The 17099-nt window shown below is 33.1% G+C and overlaps 1 protein-coding gene across 1 annotated transcript in view; it reads right to left on the reverse strand.

Annotated features, from left to right (window-relative positions):
* The window catches only part of LOC118181484 (uncharacterized), a 137651-nt gene that overhangs the window by 98933 nt on the left and 21619 nt on the right, over positions 1 to 17099 (reverse strand). Inside the window, exon 2 of the mRNA XM_085812369.1 lies at positions 16986 to 17059. Coding sequence (XP_085668495.1) covers positions 16986 to 16987 — 2 coding nt within the window. The 5' untranslated portion in view covers positions 16988 to 17059. The remainder of the gene's footprint in view (positions 1 to 16985; positions 17060 to 17099) is intronic.

Below are 17099 nucleotides of genomic sequence, written 5' to 3' on the forward strand. Positions count from 1 at the left end.
GGCAAAGCCCTTTTTAGCTCCAGTTCTCTAAATTCGCCGTGCTAAGGCTTCGAACTGGTGGAGTTGAACTCAGCACGGGTTCTCTCAGAGTGTAGTTTGAAAGTAGTGCGTCAAAAAGAAATGCAGATAAATTATTGCTACTATAGGATGTGGCAGCAGAACTCTCATCTATTGAATTCGCAGTTTCGTCTGTGATGCGATTGACATTTATCCATCTCGATCCGCTTGACAGCGCATTTTTTAGAAAGTTCAGAGACAAATTCTTCCTCCGAAACGGAAAGGAGATCGAGCTCTAAAATGACCCTTGGATAGTAATTTAGAGATTTGTGTGTTGACATACAAGCATTCGATTTCTCGATCTGCTAAGAACAAGCGAAGAAGGTTATCCTGGCTAGGAGAATTGGTTTCTATTAAGACGTCACCAAACTGCAGCCATTGCATGGTCCAGCATGTACTTTTATGTATTTGCGTGTAAGAAAGCGCGACGTTTTCTCCTAGTTCTTAAGTTGTTGTTGATAACAATAAAATGAAGTTCACATGCATACTCTTCAGTACTGGCATTTCAGCTGTTTTTTTTTTTTTTTTTTTTTTTTTATGAAACCACATTATTTTCTGAAATCGATTGTTCATAATTAGGATCCATATTTTAAGAAATAATAATAATTCGGCCCGGCGGCCCCACCCATCACGAAGTACGCGGATTTTGAGCCAGGACTAACCGAGTAAATAAGTAGATTAAAACCCCACAGTCAGATGTCTCAACAGCAAGTATTTCCGAAAGCTGATCTCTAAGCCAGCGACACTAGTGACCAGCCGGTTGACACTAGCAGGGAAGCTAAGTGCTACCATTTTGACTGAAGTAGAGGCCAACACAGCGTGTTGGGGACGGTATCTTGTCCGTCAACTACCAAGACCTCCTTTCCAATAAACGCGCAGGCGGTTTCCTGTTCATGAACTAGAAACAAACGGCTAGAGCACCTCGGAATTGCTACGCACGGTTTGCAACTAGCGCTTGTCAGTTAAAAGATCGCCCTTTTTACTCTCTCGTTGAATCGGATCTACTTGTAGAATGAATGAAGATGGCTGCCTCCCGCTCGCTGCTGCAGTAGCAAGACAGGACCTCGCGGTGACCACTGAGAAGATTGTGCGACAGTGTTTCTCAAGAAAACTGTGGAGGGATTTCAGGTAAAAATTCTTTCTTTACAATCCTTTATAATAGCATAGAAATTATCGATTTGTGCTCGCAAAATCTGGATACTTCGAAACACGTGGATAATAATTTAAATGATCATAATAAGGTTACTAGTAATAATAATTGTGTTAATGTATATGAGTGATCTCAGTTTTTCTAGAAGTACTCGTAGTGCAAGTTATGCTAATATATGTAAAAGGTGCTCCTTTTGGTGGTGTTAATATTAGTGCTAATAAATCCGCAAAATAATACGATAACGCGAACTGATGAGATACTGAATCTGGGTTTGTTTACTCTCGAAACCCGGCGAGATTGGCCAAACTAGTGAAGCCGAGTAACGACTGAATGATTCGAAATAAATTCAACCAATTAGATATTTTTGAAAATATAAATGCAGAAGGGCAGGATCCGCCAACTTAGGTCCCTGCTCCTAAAATGAAACCAGTTAGCGTTAGACGTAACTTTCTTAGAATTCTTTAAAATCTCGCAAAATGGTGCAAAAGTAGGTTTTCATGGGGCATTAACGGCGAATTTTTGAAAGTTCCGCCCGCTGATGAAAATGCTCACCGTTGCATTACTGCTTATCTTAATAGCAAAGGAAATCAACACTGTTATTTCAATCTCTAAAGCAGGGTTTCTTAAACTGTGGATCGTGGGACCTGCAACAAGGAGTCGCCAAAAATGTTAGCAGTTTTGATATTTCTTTAACTTATTATAATAATTTTAGGTATTATTCCGTTTTGAGGACCGTAAAAAATCGCCAAACTATTGTTGATGCCAGTGCTGCCAAAAATAATTGCGGCAACCCTAACGCAAGAAAGGAGTATAATAGTAAATGACTATCTAAGATTGTTTTAATTTAGATAAAAGGTTAATTTCATATAATACTTTTTTATTATTATAATTTATATAAAAAGGATAAACATAATTTAATGAAAGCATAAGAGTATATAACTATTTCAGATCATTATTATAATATATATAAAAAAGGGCTAAACATAACTGAGTGGCTACCGAGTTATCGCTAAAGCATTGTTTCATCTCGTTGGTTGCTCAAACATAATTTTCTATAATGAATGATGTCTTTACTTTGAAAAAATTCTATTGCAGACTTTTCGTCATTGGGCAATTTCCAAATTGTCAAAATCCATAACGTTATCGAAAATGGATTAAAAAAATAAACTAGTATTTCAATGGCGTCTTAAATATAGAACTATCTAAACTCACGCAATTTTAAATCAGCGTATACGCTAAGATTTAGCACGCTGTTAAATGGGTGCGTTTGCTAGATTTGGCGCTTTTGCGCATACATTTTCGCTGCAATTTTTTTACGGTTCTAGTACCTAATTTTACAATTACCAAATGTTTTTACGCAATGTATCTGAAAATAGATAAAGACAATAGAGGCAAAGCAGAAAACGAAAACGTTTCGACGCATTCTTTTTATAATATAAACGTTGACTTTCCTAGCTTTGCACGTGACGCTGTCATTTCGTCTGTTAATTATTTAAAATTTTCACATTGTCCTATGTCTTATTAGAAATTAAAGTTAGTCACCTAAAACTCCAACAGTATATTACGGTGAAAAAATTGACAGTTTTACTCACGCGTGTGTCGGATTTGCACCTTGCAGTCTACAATTATTTCTAGCAGTTACACATATTGCTTGACGGATTAAACAAATCGGTAAGTTAATCGGTCTCATTGATTATCAAAACTGAAACACAAACATATGATGTAAAAATTAATTCTACGATAACCCCTATAAAATATATATTTAAAAAAGCTATTTTTCTTGATAGAGAAATTTTAAGAAATACAGTTTCGGAAAGATTGAATCGCAGAGAAATAGAAACAAATAAACGAGATGAAGCTCTTGATTTAAATATTTTTAAAAAAATCGAAATTAAAGCAGAAAAATCGAATAAATAAGGAATGATAAACGTGTTTATAGCTGTGAATGAAAATTAGTAATAAGTACATAATTACAGGATTTAATACACTGAAGCCCCTGAGCTATTTACGAAACGGGAAAAGGTAAAGATAAAGTATGAATCTTCATTAAATTTATTAATTTAAAAATTGTGTTTATATTGTAGCTATATGCTAAGAACGACATCCTAGAAAAGTATTATCTGACAGCTAATGTATTGGCCGTGTTTAAACAAGAATTAACTGACATAAAGTTCTGTTTAAGCTTAACCCCTTGGGTACATTTGACGTCTGAGACACGTCACTCACTTTTTTCCCCCTAGGAGCGGATGACGTGTCTAAGACGTCAAACCAAAAATTAAACTCTTGGGTACATTTGACGTCTGGGAGACGTCATTCACTTGTTTTCCCTAGGAGCGGATGATTCACATACTTAGCACGAAACATTCAAATGCTGATTTGATAAACACAGGCAAAAGGAGAAAAAAATGAAGCTGGCGATAGCGAAAATATTATAAAACCGGCATCTGTGCTTGAGTATAATAAAGGTATGGGAGGCGTTGATAAACAAGACCAATTGCTAGCGTGCTTCCCAGTTATGAGAAAATGTGTAAAGGGTTATAAGAAAATGTTTTTATCTAATAGATATGGCCTTTTATAATGCTCATGTTTTATATTCTAAAAATCAACTGCATCAAGGCAGGTATTACTTCCTTTCCTTTAGCTATTGCCGAAGAATTGCTGGAGCAATTGTCACTGCCAAATTATAAACGTCGTGGACGCCCGTCAAGTAGCGATACAAACCATTTCGTTTGGCAGCGAAAAATTGGGCACACTTTCCCGAGAACATTCCGTCAACTAAGTCCAAGCAACATCCTGGAATAAGTTGCCGTGTTTGTTAAAAGCATCATATTAGGAAAGAGAATAGATGACAGTGCAAACAATGCAAAGTAGCACTGCATTTACTTACTTGCTTTGAAAAATTTCACACTCTGCATAATTATTAGTAATTGTTGTTTCTTTTATATATATATATAGCTTGAATTTATTTCATTTAGTTTTATTTTGTTGTTGTTAATTTATTTTTGTTTTGCAATTCTAGTTACTTGAAGACACCTTAATACTACATATGTCACCAATATTTTAGAAATAAATAAATTCTTACGTAAAATGTACTGCTTTTGCATTCTACTCCAAGCAACCAAAAATTATATCCGTTCCACATGCAAATATTTTCTCAAATAAATCCATACCCAAGGGGTTAAACAAACATTTCTTGCAATAATGAAAGATCTGCGAATATTAACAACTAATTCATTGATTAATCATTTATGGTAAAGCACGAGGTCTTCATGCTTTAGAAGGGATAGCTTCTTGGTAGATATTTTAAAAGAACTGTTTCATTATCAAATTACCAAACGGGAAAATTTCGGAAACTACTTTCCCCATTCCAGCCAACCCATTCGCCAAGAATCGTAGCAAGATAAGCTGTATGTGTGGTAACCATCTATGGACACAACATAAACGGCAAAAACAGAAGCATACGAAGTATGTATTACTTAATAACCGCTGAGATGAATTTTCGTTACCAGGAACATCTCTTCAAAATGAAAGTTACAAATTTAACTTAACATACTGATAGGAATTATTTGTTGATCTATATAAAAGGTGAAGAAAATTGAAAGTGCTGTAAATTTCATTGCACTTAACATAATTCAAACCGGATAGAAACATGCTAGGATACTTTTAGGAATGTCAAACGGTTTTAGCATGAAAACCATACTTAGTTTGTGGTAGTGTTACGCGATCTGCATTAATGGAACGAATTTTTTTATAATTTAGAGCAGGGTTTCTTAAACTGTGGGTTGCTGCGAGACCTGCATCAGGGGGTCGCCAAAAATTTTAGCAGTTTTGATATTTCTTTAACTTATTATAACAATTTTACACAATGTATCTGAAAATAGATAAAAATAAGTTAATACAGACAAAAAAAAAAAAAAATCGACACTTTCTTTTTACGCATAAACGCATTTCGACGCATAAACGTTCATTTTCCTAGCTTTGCACGTGACGCTGTCATTGCGTCTGTTACTTATTTCAAATTTTCACATTGTTTTATGTCTTAAAATTAGAAATTAAAGTTAATGACCTAAAACTACAATTGTATATTATAGTGCAAGTGAAAAAATTGACAGTTTCACTCACGCGTGTGTCGGATTTGTGGATACTCATGGGGTCCCACAAAATTTTTGTAAATTTTAGGGGCTTCTGGGGGTAGCGAAAAAAATCTCAGTGATAAAAAGGGGTCGCGACTGAAATTTAAGAAACCCTGGTTTAGAGCAAGATTATCTCGATATTAAAATATTCGAGCTCAGCTATGTGATTATGTTGCCAATATAACGACTGAACAAAGGCGTGAAAGTAATGATTTTAACAAACAAACAACAACAAAACAAAACAAGGAAAAAAAAAAAAACCCCTTCCCCTCGCAGTTTAAATTTAGCATCTGAAGCTACTGCTTCTAATTCAAGCATATTACTATTTTTTTGAGTTGTACAGGAGCTTGTAATTTTTCTTGGTACCTTTGCTGAGTAGATGGAATGCACTTAAATTCCGTTTTCGTTCTTTTCTTTTTTATAAATAAGAACGAAAAGGAAGAACGTTAAAGGTCACATCGATATGCAGAGCCAGATTTAGACCTTATAAGGCTATTTGAGATATGGGGCCCTTTATAAATGTTATATTTTAATACTATATTGTTATATTTTAATACTATATTTTAATTTTTTGGGGGCCCCCAAGAAAGTGGGGGCCCTAAGCTATAGCTTGTGTAGCTTATACGTAAATCCGGCCCTGTCGATATGCAGTGGCTGTCAAAAACAATCTCTGCTAACTTGTATCTACAAAAATCTGAAATACTTCGCTTATTAAAACCCTTAATAGAAGTGTTTGTGTGTTTTCTTTTCAGAAAATGAGCGAAGTTATTTCTGAACTATACTTGAAATATAGAGCTGCATATATAAATATATTAACAGCATTTGAATACAAGAGAAAAATTAATAAATCAGATTATCAAGAATCAATTAATAAGAAAACTAAACTTCCGGGAAACTTTTTTTCGCAGTAAAAAAAATCAAAGAAGCGTTAAATATTTTAATCTCACAATTTAAATGACGATATGAAAAATTTACGTCATTGGATTTCGATAATTTGATGAAAGCTCATAATTTAACGCTTAACCATCTGAATGATAATAACACTGCAGAAATTTAGCAGTAATGTTTAGTATTGAAACCGTGTTATTTCAATAATTCCAGATACTAAAGAACTTGCATATAACATACTGTATAAGCTTTAGAACCTTTAGAAATAACTCGGGGATATAATTTAGTTATATCGTATCCGAATTTGGAAGCAGCTTTAAAAATACATTTAACGTTGCCAGCTACTGTTGCTGATGATAAAAGAAGTTTTATCTTACTAAGCTTAATAAAAGTTTACTTGTTAAAATATTATATAAGATATTTATTTCATCAAGGCCAACATCCAAAGACGGCCGGTTTTCTATATAGAATATGAATTAAACGATCAAGTTAATTTTGAAATAGTTATAAATGGTTTTACGTTATTAAAACCAAAAAGATTTAACTTGCAAAAAAAAGTTTGAAAATTAATTTAATGCTTTTTATATGAATTATATTGCTATTTATATTATTTTAATATTATTTGCTATTTATAAATTATTTTTAACCTTTTTCATTTAAAAATTTCAAGTCATTATAGTGTCATTTTTCTGAAGACATAAAGCTTTGATTTAAGCTTATGTTATTTAAGTTTATCTATATGAAAATACAAAAGATCTGTCAACTTTCGAGCTTTCTTCCCGAAAATCTTTTATGTTTTTTTCCTTATTTTAGTTACTATAATAAAATGACATAAGCTTCAATCCGGCTTGGCGAGAAGTAAGATTCCTCAATGTAAGTACCACCGCTTAGTGATAACACCCATTTCCAAAAAGTAACAAACACAATTTTGTTCAAAGGCAGTGTAGCTCGTTACTTTTAATTCCAATTTTCGTTCTTACTTGCTTCAGTGCTCGTCTTTATAGAGAAATCAAATGGGAATTAAAAACTGCGGATGCCTAATTATGAAACAACCAGGCTTGTTTAAACGACTATTAAGAAAGAAAGTGTTATGATCTTGACAGAAGAATTCATTATCATTAACGCTGCACATGCTTCAAAGAAGTCGTGTGTATACTATGTTTAATGAGTTAGTTTTGCTTAAAAATATGGGATATCGTGAATAATTTATGAATATAAAGAATCAGTAGAAAAAATTGTATTCTTTTATAAAGACATACCGTTTTTACACACTCACACTAGTATAATGATATTACACTATATAATATACTAGTATACAACCAGGCTTATTTAAACGACTATTAAGAAAGAAAGTGTATGATCTTGACAGAAGATTTCATTATCATTAACGCTGAACATGCTTCAAATAAGTCGTGTGTATACTATGTTTAATGAGTTAGTTGTGCTTAAAAATATGGGATATCGCGAATAATTTATGAATATAAAGAGTCAGTAGAAAAAAAATTGTATTCTTTTTTTATAAATACATACCGTTTTTACATACTAGTATAATGATGTTACACTATATAATACACTATTATACGTTACACTAATATCATGATGTTAGTATCAAATAGTCTTAAGTTTGTAAAATTCTATTCAAATTAAATAAATAAATCAAATCCATATAATTCTTCTTTCATGTTTTTGCGAAAACTCGGAAAACATTTGCACCCAAGAAATTCGCAAACATTGTCTATAAATAGTTCATTACGTGAACTAGTGCTTTAAAGATATTCAGATTTCACGATGCAAAATACAAAATCTTATATTGAAGAAAGGGTAAGCTAAAGTTTAATACATGACGACATAACTTTTACGTTTATAACGGTGTTTGACACCAGATTCATTGATACAAAAGCAGAATATAAAAGTATTATTTACATCTAGAAATACCTTCTTTTATATTTCACGCTTCAGAGGCATTTTTAAACAATTTTGACATCTTTTTCTCCGATTTAAAGATACTTTTTATCTAACTTTCTCTAAAATAAAACTTTTAATAATAGAATTAAGAACCGCACTAATGAAAATCAAAATGCAAAAATAATGAATAATATGCAGAAATATATGATGGCTCAGTTAAAAGCTTATTTTCATTTTGTAGCTTCCAGGGTTGTCGATTATGTTTAACTAGCATTAGCAGCACCTTTACTCTTTCTTCTTGTTTTTCTTTTTTATTTCGGAAATAACAATGAAAAGATTTTACTTTTCTAAAATTTATTAAATCGTTCTAAATCAGCTAAAAATACTTTTGGTATAATAAATAAAAGAATGTAAGTTTACTTTTCTCATTTCTGGATCAGTTTTCTTTCCTCATCTTTTGTGAAATAATTTAGAATCTCAGTATTTTAGAACTCAAAAACTGAAATGATTAACAGGTTAAAAGTTCAGATTTTACATTAATCCGGCGGAAGTCGCGCCAACAAAAGTTACTAGAGTGGGCGCGTGGGGTATCACGTACCCCAATATTTAAAATACGATAAAAATAGTTTTATTTAGTTTTAACGCTGTTTTTCTTGTTCTCGTGTATTATAAATACTTGAATAATAAATGGGTTTCAAAAAATCAATTTCCAAAATAATCTTAGAGTTAAAATTAAGATAAATGAAAATAATAAAAAAACAAACATCATGCCTCTAAGTTTCATTGCATCTCTAATACACAATGCTTATTTTATTTCTTCACACTTTGAACGAAATACATTCATATGTTCTTGGCACAGAATGTTTTCACATTTTAAACATTTCATTCACGTTCTTCCGTCCTTGGCGCGACGGTAAAAAATTTATCACATCTTTCATATAGTTGTTTCGAATTTCATGTATTTGTTTTAATTCTTCGTCGAAACTTCTGCTTTTGTTTTTGCATGCAGTACGTTTCAGTTTCTTGGTAAAGTATTAATCTCTGATTCTTTGTTCAATACTGTTTTCATTAATTGTAATGATAAGTCCTTCAAAAACAGACTTCTGTTTCTTGTTGGTGGATTAGCAGTTGAATGTAATATAATTCACGCATTTATTACAGCAACATGCAGTGCAGGAAAGAAAATTACCATTGGCCACCTCCTTGTTATTCAGGCAATTGAATAATTGGCTGACATTTCATCCGCCATATCCACTACTCCTTTAATCATATTTATAGAAACATAATTCCTGACCTTTTTTTTTCTCCAATAGTATCATCTATAGTATGATCGTTATATTATGTTGAAAGCATAAGAACAGTTTTTCCTTTTTTACGAACATCAGGAATTAATGTTTTATCTTTTTCGAAATCAAAACAGTGTAGAAAATATTCCTAGTTTCATCTTTAGTTTCAGAAATGCAGTCTTCGTCGCTTTCAAATATTTCTAATAAATCTCACAGGCGTTGCATCTCCAATTCATAGGGAGTCATTTTTTATCATAATGCAGTTAGAAATTTTTAAGAATTTAATGTCAAGTACTTTAAAATCACTTGCGAGTAAAAATATTTACTGTTACACTCTAGAAATAAATTTCTGAACTAAATAGTCAGTCAGAAAAACACTTACGCGGACAGGTGCCTGGGGTGTGTCATACCCCAGTTCCAACAAATACCGATAAACCTTTTTCTGAAACACGCAGGCAATGAAAAAGCGGTTCTAAACGTCAACCACAACTAGAAACTCAGCTACTGAAAGCAGCACAGAATTTCAGTTTCACAAGTTAGGAATATTCCACTTTTATGTAGGGTTGGGGTATGACATACCCCACGCGCTTTCCCGCGAGTTAATTTTAATTCGTTGCTTTGTGTATCAGTAAAAAAATACGTGGAATTAAAGCTCTTTGTGTGTTTTCTTCTTCGGTTGTATATGCTTCAAGATTCCCTTTTTTGGTACATGTATTGTTAATACACACTATGTAATAAACTAAAAACCTGAAAGTGTTAAATTCAGCCAAGAATGCAGATTTTTTGCTACCTAATTAATATACGTTTAACACAAATAACTTCCACGTTAAGGCCTCCAAGTCTGAATACTGGTTCAGGTTTACTTTATTTAGTTACGCGGAGTTTGAGTATGTGAAATCTGTTGCTAAATTTATGAATAGTGGATCTACAAAAGGGGTACGAATTGCTCGAAAAGTTTTGCCAATGCTTGAAATCCAAATTGGTGCGAAGCGCTGTTTAAAAGTTTTAAACACTTTGCAAATTACCAAAAAATTTAGCATAAAAAGATGCACAAATTTCCCTAACTGAAATGGCCCACCAGCGGCCGAGCGGTAAAGTCGCTGAACATTGGTAGTTCGGTCCGAGGTTCGAATCCCGCGAACGGTCTGGCTGCATGGGTGTTTTCGTGGTTTTCCCCATGTGTAACGTGTATACGAGCCAGTTTCCCTTAGAAAGTCCTCCACGAAGGCAGGTAGCCCTAGTGTGCTTTGCCATAATTAAATACACACACAACAACCCTAACTGAAATGGCAGTACTAGATTCTGATATCTTCAGAAAACTTAGTAATAAGAACTCAGCTAGCAAAGAAAACATAAGACCCTATTAACGATCTCTGCCGCAACCTCAAACAATGTATAACGTTTCAGCGAATAGAATGATATCATGCAATACAAAAAATGGCCAATTGATTCTCTTTTTTACTTCAGAGAAAATAAAAATCGCTGCGCAGTTTTCTATAATACGTACATAAATCTCATATTGTCATTTCAGTGCGCTCACCAGCTGCCGAGCGGTAAAAACGTTGAACACTGGTAGTTCAGTCCGGGGTTCGAATCCCGGCGAACGAGCTGGTTGCATGAACGTTTTGGTGATTTTCTCCATGAGTAACGTGTATAAGAGCCAGTTTCCCTTAGAGTGTCCTCCACAAAAGGTATTCCTTCCCTTAGCAGGTAGCAGTCGTGCATTGTTCTAATTAAGTAAAACCAAAAACTCATTTCAGTGCAAAAAAATTCTTCTGTTAAAATGGCATAACAAAGACTTACAGTCAGGATGCTTCAGGACTTATGATCCAACATGAAATGTATTCGTTTCTATATGCGTCAGAATTCGTATAACATACCAGTTTTTCTACTTGTAAAGTCAAATACGCAATTATGAATGTGCTTTTCATTGTAAGTGAAGTCAATTATAATTATGTGCTTTTCATTGTAAGTCATAATTATATGTTTTAACTAAATTACTGCATTTAGTTCCATATTTCTTGCATTCTTTCTTTCCCGTACCATTATAACCGAAAGAAAAATGCTATAACTGAGGTTTGTGTGTTTTTTTCCTAGAAGAGTATTTTAAATCTGAAAACTGTGAATGCACATCCATTTCCACGATTTTTTTATTTATTATTTTTTTTTTATTTTATTACGTTTGGTTGTTGTCGTGTCTATGATAAAGCCTATTCAAATAGTAACACGGGCGAAGATGGCAGCCCTGCTAATCTGCAAAATGTTACCATCATAGAAGTTCGGTCTCTTAAACAAGACCCCGATGACTTAAATATTTATCTTGAAGACTGGCGAATATTCAGTTATAACTTTAGAACATCCACACTTTTTTTTTTTTTTGCGAATGTCTTTGATAAACATTGCAAACGGACATAAATATTTATAGTATGATATAATTTGCATTCTTACTCAATCGATTCAAAAAGTTGTTGGTATTCCTAATAAAGGTTTCATCAGTTGCATTGTTTTCATTCTCACAAGTTCAGAAACACTCAATAAGAACTTTCTGAAACCAGAAAGTATAGTATGCCAGTTCATCAAGAAAGGAATGAATAACTTAATCATATATAGTCGTATTAATATATAACTTAATCGTATAATCATAATATTGTAGTAGATGCAATTGACGTCCAAGGTTATCAATTATTTAATATCTCAATGCTCGACTTGTTAAAACTGCAAACCTATTATATAACTGCACATTTTCTTGTTTTCTGTAAGATCTTTAAATAATGTATCAAGATTGAATAAAAGAAATTTTCTCGTAATTTAATGTACATCCAATAAGAAAGGTTCCCGCACAATGTTTCACAAAATACGAGTATATAGCATAATACATGACGCTGTTTCGTAATCATGCTCCATTGTATTCTCTTGCCGTTCTCATTTCTTCCCCAGAAAATTTCTTCTTTCTCTCAGCGCTTCTGAAGAGAATGGTGTTTTCAACTAGTTAAGTTCCATTCTTTTCTTCTTTCAGTTTTTTTATTCCTCTTCCATGACTTCTCTTTGTTCCTGGGTAATTTTTTCCACCGCCAACAACGAGCTCGTAGGTCTTTATTTTAAGAATTAAGGGTGCTTTCTTCTGCTCCCTTCGAGCACTATGCGGTATTGTAGAATGCTCTCTTTTGTGCAATGCACGACACCCCTCGCCTTAGGATGTACTGCTTTGTTTTCAATTAAATAATTCTGAATTTCTTTTCATCGAGTTCTTTTTAATCAATTTTCAACTAACGAAATATTAACAAAAGAGATGTATTTTAAGAGCCTGTCTATAGTTCCAAGCAAATCTGTCTAATAATGTAATTGTTCCTTAAAAAGAAGGTGATATTTCTTTGAAATGAAGAAGTAATGCTTTATTTTCTTGCTAATATTTGCCATAACTTATATGCAAAATGTTTTATATTCGACTTAACGGATAGGATAAAATTACTGTATTTTAATTGTTAAGTTTTAAAATGTTATTTTGTTTGATTCCATGCGAGAACTTGAGAGATTTCTCATTTTCCTATCTAGTAAAGAGGAATTTACTGGATACGCATTACACATTTGAACCGAAAGATGGATTTAATAGTTTCATACCCCGTCACCCCCCCAACAAATTCAGTCATCTTCTGACTTCAAAATTACGCCGGAGTGTAGAGGTGTTGGTGTATTGAGGATACGGCAAAGCACACTAGGGCTATCTGCCTAAGGGGAGGGATGCCTTTCGTGGAGGACTTATGAAACTGGCTCGTATACACGTTACACATGGAGAAAACCACGAAAACGCCCATGCAGCCAGCCCGTTCGCGGGATTCGAACCTCGTACCGAACTACCAGTGTTCAGCGATTTTACCGCTCGGTCGCTGGTGGGCCGAGTGTAGAGGTATTTGATTAAGTGGCTAACGGTTTCTGAAAACCCCGTAGTCGTTTGGAAATACAAAATTTTTCTACTGAAGAATTATAACAAATCAAAATTGATTATTATAACTAACGTAATAAAATAATATATTTGTATATCTATTTTATTTAAAAGTAAAAAATTGAAAAAGTACTGCCATTTTTAAATTTTATAACATTCCCCAATCTACTAATTTTTTTTTTTCTGTTCCTGGGAATTACGTACTCAAAACTTTACGAAATTGAAATTATTTTCAAGCAATTTTAGGTTTTCATAAAGGTGATCGACTTCGAAAAAAATCACTACTACTAGGCCCACCAGCGGCCGAGCGGTAAAGACGCTGAACACTGGCAGTTCGGTCCGAGATTCGAATCTCGCGAACGGGCTGGCTGCAAGGGCGTTTTCGTGGTTTTCCCCGTGTGTAACGTGTATACGAGCCAGTTTCCCTTAGAAAGTCCTCCACGAAGGGATCCCTCCCTTTAGGCAGATAGCCCTCATGTGCTTTGGCATAACTAAATAACCCAAATCAATCCACTACTACTGATGTGCTTAATTTGATTGCTTCCCAAGAAATACTGGCCAATGTCAGATATTATTAGGGAAGTGGCTCCCTGAAAGGTTTCTAAACCTTTTGTTTGGCAGCACTAACAAAGATCTTTTATTGACAGATCCAAGTAGTAAACGAACGTCCTCAATTTTTGGCTACATTTGGCGACGCCATATACAAAAGACATAGATTTCTGTTATAAATCATATTTGTCCCTTCTTGCTCTCTTCATTATTCGAAATATAAGGTTGAGTATGCGTGAAACATATTATGGAGATTAATGTGGAATTAATTATGGAGATTGTTCATTCAATTTAACTTCGATCGATAACGCTCAAAATGTTTTCTAGTGTTAATATTTTTCTTTTGGATAAAATCCAACCCTGAATAAAAAATGCAACTATTGCCTAGTTATACCGCATACTATCTTTCACATTGCATTAGCGTACGCTTTTGCCAAAGTGACACATATATAAAAACAGCATTTGTTTCTTTACACTATTTTGCAGCAAGTTTATTAACGTTTATAACAGTGTTTCTCAACTGGATCTACTCCAAGGACCGGCAAAATATTTCGGTACGTTCCCGCGGACCGGAAACTTTAATAATTCGACCCATTGGCACAATTTTTTCACATAAATTGTATTGTAAATTTTATTGTAATGTAGGTGCCGTTGTAATATCGGTTGTCGGTCGATGACACTTTGGATTTTGGACAGGTAGCTGGATATTTAGCGGACCGACAAATATTTCTTGCGGACCGGCGGTTGAGAAACACTGGTCTATAATCTTATATATATGCAGCTTAATTGTTTGTCGCCGATAGTTTATTGGTTGCTTGCGTAACTGTAAATTGTTTTATTCCCCGTGCAGTGCAGCGTATGACAAATATTATGAGAAAGCTAACCCGGAAAAATTAAAATTACAAGAGCACGTGCATTTGACATTTAATAAATAAATTTAACATCTCTAAATAATAGAATTCGGAAATATCAATCAGAAAAAACCAGCAATGATGAAAACACAAATAAAATGAAATATATAAATATCTTTATTATATGCGGCTTAAGTGTCTATTTGTCGCCGATAGTTTATGGGTTGCTTGCGTAACTGTACTAGCCAATGGGGTGAAGTTGCCACGGCATAGGGTTGCCGTTTCAATTGAGACGTAGACAATTTCCTGTAAAACTTGCCTTTGCTATGACCATCAATAAGTCTCAGGGCCAAACGCTTGAGCGTGTTGGCATTTTTTTACCTGAGCCTGCATTTGGACACGATCAACTTTGTGTTGCCTGTTCCAGAGTTCGTGAAAGAACAGACGTAAAATTAAAAATAATGGATGGTCCTCTGCAAGGCGAGCTTAAATGATGGAAAGATCTACACAAGAAATGTTGTGTACAAAGAGATCTTTGACATGTGAATTAACATTTTATTATTAAAATTACCTTTATTTGTTGAGCTAGCGGTAGCTCTTAAGAAATGTACCGCCAGTGGTTTTCTTCATTGCACTCTACTTTAAACAATTAAGCAAGGAGAAGGAGGAAACCCCGTGGGGCAGTAACATGGAGGTAGAAAAGGGAAGAGGGGCCAACCCGCGCTAAAAGTGAAGCACTCTGCTTTGAAGCTTCGGTCACCAGATGGGGTGTTCTTTGTTTACATTCAGAAGCTGTCTTGACAAGATTCTGATAGTATTTCGACACACGACAGTTCCATAGATCGAAAAAGGGACACTTTCGCTTGAAAGAAACATTCATAGTGTGATGGATAATAGCAATTTGTATAGTTTAGTGACATTTACGCAAAAATTACATCTTGGTTATTTTTCGATAACTAACAACAGCGATTTTGATTATGAATCTGTTTTATAAAATTATAAGATGTTGCACTACAAAAATATAGATTTTAAGAAAAATGTTATGCTTAAAGAATGAAAAATACCTTACGGTACATTTAAAATTGTATACATCTTTCGATACCTTTGATAGAGTATTCGCTACTTTTATTTCATTTTCCAAACGTCAAAATGTTTTAAATAAAACAATTTTTTTTCACATCCATATATTATTGTAACATGTACCTTTTAAATTTTTTTAAAGGAGAGGCTTTACTGCTGCTCATTTTAAACCCATCATTTTAATTTTATATATCTGAAAAATAATCACTTTGGGCTTACACGTTTTATAAATATAAAATTATGTATGTTAAAATATTTGTAATTAGGCACATAGGTCAGATTAAGTTTTTATTAAATAGAGTAACGCATGCAAGGGCTATCTGCCTAAAGAGAGAGATGCCATCGTGGAGGAATTTTGAAGGAAAACTTACCTTTGAGTGGGTATTAAAAATAATACTTATAATTTTCATTCAAATTATATTCATATATATTTTTTATGTAAAACTTTCGGGTGTATGCTAAATTAGTGTAAATTACTTTACACGAAAAATATAGTGAATGCACAGAAATTAAAGATTTGCACATGCCGGAAATGAAAAATAGGAAATATGTATGGGAATTTATGCATGTGCTTGCAAAAAGCCTGTATCTGCCTTTGACAAAATACTTAAATATTCATTAAATTATTTATAAATGTATTTGAAATGAAGAATTTATTCACTTATAAACAACTGTGAAAGTACTGTGAAGAAATCTAATTATTAAATGTATCTAATTTATAATGATTATAAATGTTATCTAAATATATAATAATCTTAATATTGAATTGTAAACATAAACTGAAATCCTGTTGACAAATACGTTATAAAACTATTTAAGCAAGAATTGTTCATATTGGAAAGCAGTCTGTTAAAAGGTATTGTAAAGCAAATGCTATGAGATACGCACATAAGAACGTAATAAAGAGTTTTGGAATATGTATTGTTGAAATGAAAAGTAAAAAAAAAAAATCTAATAAGTATAATTAAAATAATTATTCCCCTTACATTTTATAATAACTCAGTTACAAGTTTTAAATAATACTTAAAAAAAAACTTATTTTATTCCCTTTCAGAAATGTTCAGAGAAAGTCAAGTACTATTTAATTCCTAATAATTCTCTAATTTAAAATGAACCGAATAGAGCATTAATTATAAATTGACTTACATTTTTCGATTTAAAAGATGCCTCAGAAGCCAAAAAATCTTGTCATGTTTAAGAAAGTATTTTAGGAAGAAGCTCTATAAATAGAAAAGAAATAATGCATAATTTTAATATTAA

The sequence above is a fragment of the Stegodyphus dumicola genome, chromosome 1, assembly GCF_044657685.1.
Source record: "Stegodyphus dumicola isolate Sdum_Otavi_A_Nest chromosome 1, ASM4465768v1".
Taxonomy (NCBI): domain Eukaryota; kingdom Metazoa; phylum Arthropoda; class Arachnida; order Araneae; family Eresidae; genus Stegodyphus; species Stegodyphus dumicola.